Source organism: Peromyscus californicus, unplaced genomic scaffold (genome assembly GCF_007827085.1).
Source record: "Peromyscus californicus insignis strain IS unplaced genomic scaffold, ASM782708v3 Scaffold_20__1_contigs__length_68692818, whole genome shotgun sequence".
NCBI lineage: Eukaryota > Metazoa > Chordata > Mammalia > Rodentia > Cricetidae > Peromyscus > Peromyscus californicus.
Genome location: NW_026294503.1, coordinates 65018441 through 65028080, shown reverse-complemented (window position 1 = coordinate 65028080; position 9640 = coordinate 65018441). Strand labels below are relative to the sequence as shown.

General features: G+C 46.8%; 1 protein-coding gene across 6 annotated transcripts in view; it reads right to left on the bottom strand.

Annotated features, from left to right (window-relative positions):
- Positions 1 to 289: 289 nt before the first annotated feature.
- Dip2b (disco interacting protein 2 homolog B) overlaps positions 290 to 9640 on the bottom strand; it is a 205921-nt gene continuing 196570 nt past the window's right edge. For all 6 annotated transcript variants that reach the window (XM_052748954.1, XM_052748955.1, XM_052748959.1 and 3 more), the window contains 2 exons: positions 7148 to 7271; positions 290 to 4497 (listed from right to left, as the gene is read on the bottom strand). In XM_052748954.1, the coding sequence (XP_052604914.1) occupies positions 4245 to 4497; positions 7148 to 7271 (377 nt within the window). In that variant the 3' untranslated portion in view covers positions 290 to 4244. The remainder of the gene's footprint in view (positions 4498 to 7147; positions 7272 to 9640) is intronic.

Sequence of the window (9640 nt, the reverse complement as noted above, 5' to 3'; positions counted from 1 at the left end):
GAAAATGTCTGCCCGCCGCCTTCTTGGTTTGCAGAGTGACAGTGCTGTCCTCTCCCCTGCCTCCGTGAACGGTGGCAGTGGCACAGCGATCTCCTTGAACCACTGCAGCCACCTCCCCATCTTACTGTCAGAAGCCCTGGAAAGGGGGTGTGGCTGAGTGCTGGAGTGAATGCTCGCTCAGCCTGCAGGAGACCTGGGGTTCAATCCCACCACACACACACACACACACACACACACACACACACACACACACACACACACCACCCAATATGTGAAGGATTAAACACAATCAAGCATCAAAATTTATTAACACAAGACAAAGGAAACACATTCAATGAGTTAATAGAACACTGTCCAGCCAGATGTTAAATTTAAAAATGTATACCTAATCTAATTTCAAATAAATAAAAAAAACCTTTATACATAATTACACAGTACGATAGTTTGAATTTGACAGGGGTAAATATCATCTTGACAGAAAGTAAACAAAACAGCACTTAGGACTAAAAACTTCATGTGTCTTTAAGTCTCTTCCTCGGGGCAAATCTCATGGTTCATCTACGCATGCCTAAGTCAGGACTGCTGAGTGACAGCAAAGGCCTGCCGCGGCCTCTGGCTCCAGACACTCTGGGTTTGACATCAAAGCAGAGGACGCAGGGAACACTAAGGCAGTCAGCTATACTGGAGTTCCAGGGTAAGGTGACTAGTCTCCACTGCTTTAGTTTAAAATTCCTGGATATTCAAGGAAAGTAACTTATTTGGCCGAGATATTGAGCACCATGCCTGGGGCAGAGACCGTAGCAGAGCCTAAGGCCTCAGGCCCTTGGGATTCCAGGAGAGCATTAAGCAAGCACGGCCCAGGACTAAAGTGAGGAGACAGGCTATGGTCCCCAGCAGCCCAGCCAACACAACCGCACACTGAGAGGACTGGTACTGGGAGAACAGGGCCTCTGTGTGCACGGTGGGCATTCTGAGGGCTCAGGTGCATGGGATGGCATGTGTGCAGCTAGAACTCCCTGATCCACCTCAGTCCCTCTCCTGAGGGCCAAAGGTTCACAGATTTCCAGATTAGAAGATTTCTCTTGCCAGGTGCGGCTGGTTGCACAAACCTGTAATTTCAGCACTGGAAGGCTGAGCAAGAGCATCAAGTTTGAGGCCAGCACAGGCTATACAGTAAGACCCTACTACACACACAACACACAAAATTAAAAAAAAAAAAGAGGAGTTTTGTGTAACTAGATAGTTTACTGGGCCCTGCCTCCCTGTTCAGTGGTCAGGAAGGGCTGCAGGCCGATTCTGGTTTTTGTTTTGGTAATGATGGACTTCACTTGAGGGCGGCTTTCACCGTCAGTTCAACCAGGAAGTTTCCATTGAATGTGGAAAGGGCCAGAGTGACGCCATCAACAGAAACTCTTCTTAAGAAAAAAGTTGGAGATTAAGGTCTGCTTCAGGGGTCTATCACAAACCCTGTCAAGGAGGGAGCCTGGACTGATGAGGCTCTCCAGGGACAGCGCTCAGCTTTTGTCCTACCAGTATAATCTGGTTTTAGGGGATGGACCCAAAGCAAAGCCATGGGGGTGGGGGTGGGAGAAGTAATCATTGTCAGGAAGGGGTAAAAGGCCAGAGGCCTGAGGCCAGGTGTGGAGGCATCTGCTACAAACTCAGCACTGACCGAAGAAGGAAGAAAGCAGAGGTTCTGGGCCAGCCTGGGCTACGTGGGATGAGCTCAGTGGCAGAGTGTTCTACCCCAGTATTGTTTTAAAACAGAGGACCCGGGAATGACAACTAGATCATTGCCCTAAGCGCTGGGAGCTGGCCACAGTGAGATGACCTGGCTACAGTTCTGTGCTTGAAGGAGTGGCAGGGCGGCACTCTCCAACATGACAACTGAAACCTGAAGTGGCCAGTCTGAACTAAACGTGTTTAATATGCACATAGGTTTTCCAAAACTTTAAAAAAAATCAATAATTTTATATCAAAGTAATAGTACTTTTGGCAAATATATTAAAATCAATATCATATGCTTTAAAAATGTTTAAAAGATGTGTTCAGCTGGGTACAGTGCACACATTTGATCCCAGCACTCAGGAGGCAGAGGCAGGAAGATCTGTGAGTTTATCACCAGCCTGGTCTACAGAGAGAGTAAGCAGCTAGGGTTACACAATGAAACCTCTTTTTAAAAAGTGGTTATTAGGAAAGTTTAAATTACAGATGTGGCTCACATTATTCAGACAATGTGTCCCTGGCTGGTGAAAACAAGTTAATAATTTGCATTCATAAGAGTTACCATTCAAGATGGATTGGTCTACAGTTTTTTTCTTAGACCTTGCAGATTGTTGACATAGAATGTTTAATACCCAGGCACCTGCTTTGCTTGGTAAAGAATCACAAACTGTTTTAAGAGTTTACATATGCCTGTAATCTCAGCAATGGGGTGGTGGAGTTCCAGGCCAGCTTGGGCTACGTGGAAAGACCCTGTCTCAAAATACAAAGGAAACAAAACTAAACAAAAAAATAAAGAAACAAAGCAAAACAGTTTTAAGACTTCTAAAATAAGCAGGCTGTTTCCTTTGTAGATGAAGCGATCCCTGGATGGGATGTTACTCTGCCCAGGAGGCAGCACCCCTTTCCTGTACACCCCAACCTCCCTCATCACATGCAAACCAATCCTACCCAAAACACAAATGAAGTGGAGGCTCTGGAGGGCTTCCTTCTGGGGAACAGGAGCTGGGAGGGGGACGATATGGAGAAGGGGCCATAGAGGCTGAGTCATGAGATTGAAGGTGGCCCAGGAGCGCTGCCTGGTGAAGAGTCTGGTCTTTGCTTAATAAACCATATTTTTAGGGTAATTACAAGTCTTACAAATTGCTTAAAAACACATTTAGTTTACAGGATGTTACAGTGGGGTAAATAATATGTATTATCAAAATAGTCTAAATAAATATTTACACAATAGACCAGAACAGGTCAAAGAGAACCATTCTGATTTAACAGGTTAATTCTTTTTCACTTGAAGTTTTCTTTAATTTTTAAAAATATTTCTGTAAGAAAAAAATAATAAAATTTAACTATATTCAAATACATGAAGTTTCAGACCAAAGAAAGGAAACTGAGCCAGAGGCCAAACTCAGTCCCACACTGAGTGTGGCCCAGGCACCAGTTATTTCAAAAGAGTTTCTTGCATACATCAGACTTCCCTGTTTCCTAGGAGCCTGGCTATCCTGGCAGCCCGGGCTGGTTAGTGTCGGGATGTGCGCATGTGGCCTACAGTTCAAGAGCTGGCTGACCTCACTGCCTCCCAGCCCGGCGATCGCCCTCAGACTTCGGAGGACAGAGCGTACTCCTCAGTTTTCAGGGGTGGGGGAAGCTCTACACCTGCAGACACAGAGCATGGAAAAAGCGGAACTTCGCAATTCTCTGCGGTCACTCTAAATGCGAAAACAGTTTCAACACTGGCCCGAGTGAACTACTGCAGTTCCGCAGCGGGTTAGGAATCTTAGCTACCTCGAAAATTCCGACATGAGATTTTTTTTTCAGCTCAGAGGAATGGGTTGAAGAATCCTTAGAAGCTCAAGCTAATTCTGGGGATACAAGCTTTAAAAACAGACACAGGCAGCTCTAGTGCACCTCCACACGCCCACCGACAGGAGGCGCTGCGCTGCTGCCGGGCAAGCTGGTCTCGCCACACCAGGTCCTCGGCGGGAGCCCAGCTACGCCAGCTGCAGCTAGGCAAGCTGATTGCTCGATTCCTTAGCTAAGTTAGTTATGCGCACTCTTATTTACACGATTAAACACTGGTCAGGTGTTTATAATTGAGAATTAGACATATAAAGCGGCTCTCACACGGGTTATTTGATTTGCTTATGGGCCGACTCAAGCTTGGTAGTTTCATATTAAGAAACCCCGCAGAACACCTGACTACGGGAAAATGGCAAAATACAGTACAGAGCGGGGAACTGTGGGACTCAGATACCCCTTCATGTGAATTCATTGAACTCCCTTACAAAAGTCTAAACATTCGGTAAAAATACAGGTATGTATACCAGATGGGGAAAATGCAACATGCATGGAACTGTGTTAGTACGCGCTGTGGCAGAATTCCCCTTTCCTGGGTGTTCTGGGACTGCAGAATTGCACAGGATGAGATGAAGGCTACTCTGGAGCCATCTTCATGTCAGCTGCAAGCCTGCCCTAGCCTCGGGTCTTGGGTCTCTCTGAGCCTTAGGATGGCCCCACAGGCCCGGCTACATGTTATAGGCCACATAGATAGGGTCTAACTGATCAGCCAGGAAACTGTCTCGGAGGTGCATCCTCTGCTTTTCTCCTCTGGAGTTGATGGGGATGACCCCCGGGTCCACCACAACCACAACACCAACGATGAGGTAATGCTCTTCTAGAACCACATTGGTCACCAGAGGAACCAGGTCCAGGGCCTCCTGCTCAGAGCCACACAGCTCCACAACCACCACCAGCAAGTTGGTCCATGTGAACACGGCACTGAAATCCAAAGACACTCAGTTAATATTCATCCTTTAAAAGTACTTATTATTTTAATTTTATGATTATGGGTGCTCACCTGCACGTATGTAAGTGCACCACATGCATGCAGGGCCCGAGGAGGCCAGAGGTCAGAATAGAATGTTGGGTCCCCCGGAACTAGAGTTCCAGCTGGTTGTAAGTGACCACGTGGGTGCTGAGAACAGAACCTGCATCCTCTGCAGGAGCAGCAAATGCTCCTAATAAGCCCTCTCTCCAGCATCCTCATCTTTAAAACATTTCTTTCTAATTCATGGTGGGGAGGATAACTCGGGTGTCAGTTCTCGCCTTCCCCATTTGGGTTCTGGGGATTCCACTCGGGTCATCAGGCTTGGCACCAAGTGCCCGGCCCTGGTCTTTTGTGCTACCTTCTGAGATGCACGCCCCCCCCCCCCCCCCCCCCCCCCAGAATAGTCTTTTCTGCTAGATGTCGGCCGGAGGTCAGCAGCCATGTCTGTGACCAGCTGGCTAGCTGAACCTTCCAGCATTTTCTGAGCATCTGAGGGTGGGCCTGCCTGAACTGAGGACACACATGTCTGAGAGTTTGGGACTGGGTGGAAGGGCAAGGCAGCTGTTCAGGGAAGAAGGACTGCATACAGGTGCTCACGCTGTAGAGATAGGAGAGGCAGTGACTCCTGATTGTCCGTCCACCTGTCCCTTTTTCTGAGACTCAGAGTCTTTACAGAAGGGCAGCCAGCCAGGTGTTCTTCCCATTTACTCTTCAACTCAAGTGTTGTTTATTTGTCTGAGATGGTCTCTCTCGCTCAGGAGAGCCAATATGTCTGACTTCACTTACGCTCCCCTGCCCCATGAGACAGGGTTTCTTTGTGTACCCCTGGGCTGTCGTGGAACTACCTCTGTAGACCAGGCTGGCCTCAAACTCACAGAGATCCGCCTGCCTCTGCCTCCTGAGTGCTGGGATTGAAGGTGTGCGCCACCACACCCGGCCACTTAAACTTTCTTGAACACAATTTCTGTCGCTCGCAAGGTGTCACACATTGTGTGAAAGTACTGTGAGGCCGACACACTTTCCACTGGGCAGTTACTGTATCAGAAGGTATGAGCTGGCTTTCGATATACAACGCTAATGGATTTTTAAAATGATTCCAAATATTAAAGGTAGATACAAGTAATATTTGGTTATACTAAAGTCGAATATTTAAAATCAGTTATGGCACCAACTTCCCTACATGCTTTTATACAAGTTTCTTCATGTAAAGATGTTCTTGCCTTGATCAATACGGTTTTAGGTCTGGAGAGAGATTCTGACCCAGGCAGTACAGAAGACTCCTTTTGTGTGTGTGTGTTTTGAGGCAGGCTTTCTTCCTTGGACAGCCCCGGCTCGTCTGCAACTCCAGATGTTCCTGTGTCTGTCCCTCAGTGCTGGCATACAGGTAAACATGTGCAGCGAGGACATCTTAGACAAAGGGGTATTTGGAAAGCACGAGCAGCTATCACAGAACTGTGGTCATGCAACAAGGGGCAAGCTGGAGAAGGACGCAGGAGCTAAACAGAGAGGGAACCGCAGGCACTGAGAACCCAGAACAACACTCAGGAGGCAGAGGCAGGCGGATCTCTGTGATTTTGAGACTAGCCTGATCTACAAAGGCAAGTCCAGGACAGTTAGGGCTACAGAGGGAGAGACCCCATCTCAAAACAAACCAACAAACAAAACCAAGAATGAAGTGCTGGAGATGGCTCATCAGTTAAGAGCACTGGCTGCTCTTACAGAAGATAGGAGCTCTGATTCCAGTATCTATGTCGCGCAGCTTATAACCACATGTAACTCCAGCTGTAGGTGGACCCAGCATCCTCTTCTGGATTCCATGGGTACTCTTATACATGTGGCATATACTCACACAAACACACAAGTTAAAAACAAACAAACAAACAAACAAAAAACCCCAGAATGAAAACCAGTAGGTGAAACTCAGTTTTAATTTTAGTGAACTTCCCATCAGTATGAGGTTGGCTAATCCCTGGATGAGGGAAATGCAGGCAAGTTCCTGCGATGCGCAAACCAGCTGAAATGGTAACCCTATCCTTTCCACCTGCTTCCCACTGACACTTTAAAAAGCACATGCTGATTTGATCAGCACAAGAAAGTATGGCAAGGCAAGCCTTTATCATCAGCCATCTTTTTATCATCTATTTGTCATCCCCGGGAGAGGGAGCGTCTGTGTGCACTACAGCCATACAGGGAGGTCAGAGGACACCTGTGGGCGTTGGTTCTTGCCTTCTACCAAGTGAGTTCTGGAAACCAGGCCACCTACCAGGCCCAAGGTGAGCCTCTAAATGAGTGTTTTGAGTCTACAGACAGTCGTTAATATCACATTATACTGACTTCTTAGAGGCAGGTGACCTGCTAATTCTTCTACCTATGAGAGTCTGCTCTTACAAAGTGACTCAGTCCATAGTGTCCCACCATGTTCCGTGGTGGCTCCAAGACCTTTTTGGCTCTGGTGAACAGGCTTTGATGGCCACAGTGGACCATGCAACCAAGATGGAAAGTGATCTACATATTCCTTAGCTTGGGACAAATGACTGATTAGCCAGATCAATTTTCCTCATTACTAAAGCTAAAGTGGGAATAGTTGTATGGGGAAATTACCATTCAGCAATGCTCCTGTGGACTCGGGACACGGAGGTCTCTATGTCAATCGGATGGTATCGTAGTCCTCTCAGCTCCAGTGTCTCATCCAGCGCACCCACCACATACAAGGCATCGTGACGCTCTGAAAGAAGGAAGAGAAGTGTGTTTCAGACGCCACCAAGTACCATTCATGCTGGCATTAAGAGCGCAGGGTTGACGTTGCCAGTCATCGGACTGTGACTCGGCCAATTCCATAAGGTCTTGAGTCCTGCTACTTGCTCTGTGAGACAGAAATAAGGTTAAAACGCTGCTGTGAGGAACATATTTAGTTTGGATTGGAGAGATGGCTCGGTAGGTGTGTGCCACATAAAAGTGGAAAGAAAGAACTGACTCAGAGTTTCCCTCTGACCTCCACATCTGTGTGGTGGTGTGCACGAACACACACAATTTTTTTTTAAGATTTTTTTTTTTTGAGGGTTTTTTTGAGACAGGGTTTCTCTGTGTAGCCCTGGCTGCCCTGGAACTTGCTTTGTAGACCGGGCTGGCCTCGAACTCATAGAGATCCATCTGCCTCTGCCTCCCCTGGGATTAAAGTCATGAGCCATCACCACTCAGCAAGATTTTACTTTTTAATTGCGTGTATATGTGTATCTGTATGTCTGTACATGCCCTAAGGGTCCAGAAGAAGGTTCTGGATCCCCAGAGCTGGAGCTACAGGCTAAGCCATTTCACCAGTCCCAAATTAAAAAAATAAATTAGGGCTGGAGAGATGGCTCAGAGGTTAAGAGCACTGACTGCTCTTCCAGAGGTCCTGAGTTCAATTCCCAGCAACCACATGGTGGCTCACAACCATCTGTAATGAGATCTGGTGCCCTCTTCTGTATACATAATAAATAAATAAATTTAAAAAAAATAAAATAAATTAAGGGGCTGGAGAGATGGCTCAGAGGTTAAGAGCACTGGCTGCTCTTCCAAAGGTTCTGAGTTCAGTTCCCAGCAACCACATGGTGGCTCACAACCATCTAATGAGATCTGGTGCCCTCTTCTGGACTGTAGGCACACATGCAGGCAGAACATTGTATACATAATAAATAAATCCTTAAAAACAAACAAGCAAACAAATAAATAAAATGATTTTGTAAGGTAGTTGACATGGTGCATGGTACATTGTTCCGTGCTCAAATGTAGCCATTCTTATTACTGTTAGTGACAGGAATTGTGCTAAGTGCTAGAGAGCCACAAATGACAACAGGTGGGTTTTGCTCTGAAGCCCTAAACAGGGGCTGGTGAGGCGGCTGAGCAGATGGGGGACTGTCAATAGGACACACACAGTGGAAGGAGTCCCCAATCCTGTAAACTGTCCTCTAGTCTATACACACACTCTCTCCCCCTCCCCCATCTTATGCCTGAGCATATACACATACAGTAATTAGGTTAATAATTGAAAATATCCTCTTTAAAAAGACCTAGCTGGGGGAGACACAAACAGGAATTCTCCTGTAGCAAGTTAAGAGAAAGACAGGCATGGGTAGGCATGAACTCTGAGGAGTTGGGGATACAAATGAGCTCTAATCAAGGATTTGAAGAGAGCTTCTAGAAATAAATGTTGATGCCATGGCTGAGCTTTGACAAATGAACAAGAATTAGTCAGATACGGCTGGAGGAGGGGAGAGGGAGGAAAGGACCTGAGACTGGGGCAGCGGTCATGCACCAGTTTACAGACTGCGGAGCATGGAGATCAGTCCACCAGGTTCAACCCAGCAAGCACACAGAAGGAAGGTGGCTTTTGCAGTATTTTTCTGGTAAGAGTAGATTTCTTTTCTTTTCTTTTTTAAGATTTATTTATTTATTATGAATACAGTGTTCTGCCTGCATGTATCCCTGCACACCAGAAGAGAGCACCAGATCTCATTACAGATGGTTGTGAGCCACCATGTGGGTGCTTGGAATCGAACTCAGGACCTCTGGAAGAGCAGACAATGCTCTCAACCCCTGAGCCACCTCTCCAGCCTGGTAAGAGTAAATTTCTGATGATGAAATAATAGCAGAAACACGGCAGCAATGGAGTAATAATGTTTCCTATGTGACAGCACTGGATGTACCACATCACTTAATCACACATCATTTCCGATGCTCTGGACACCGTGCTCTGACTCTTGAGTAGAGCAGGTAGAATGTCTGCTCTCAGTCACCTGACTAGGGACCACATCCCTCATCTCCCTGGTGACAGCGGCTTCCCCATGAAATATGGAGAAATGGGGTTGGGGATTTAGCTCAGTGGTAGAGTGTTTGCCTAGCAAGTGCAAAGCCCTGGGTTCGGTCTTCAGTTCAGGAAAAAAAAAAAAAAAAGAAATATGGAGAAATGACACACACTGCTTGGCTAGGGAGAAATGCTCTCACTGAGGCCTTTCAGCCCATGGTGTTTTCAGGATCAGTCCTTCTGTGTGCAAATGAAGCTGGTGTTGAGAAGTCTGCAGTGGCTGCCAATGCCAGTGAGCAGGGAAGTGTGAG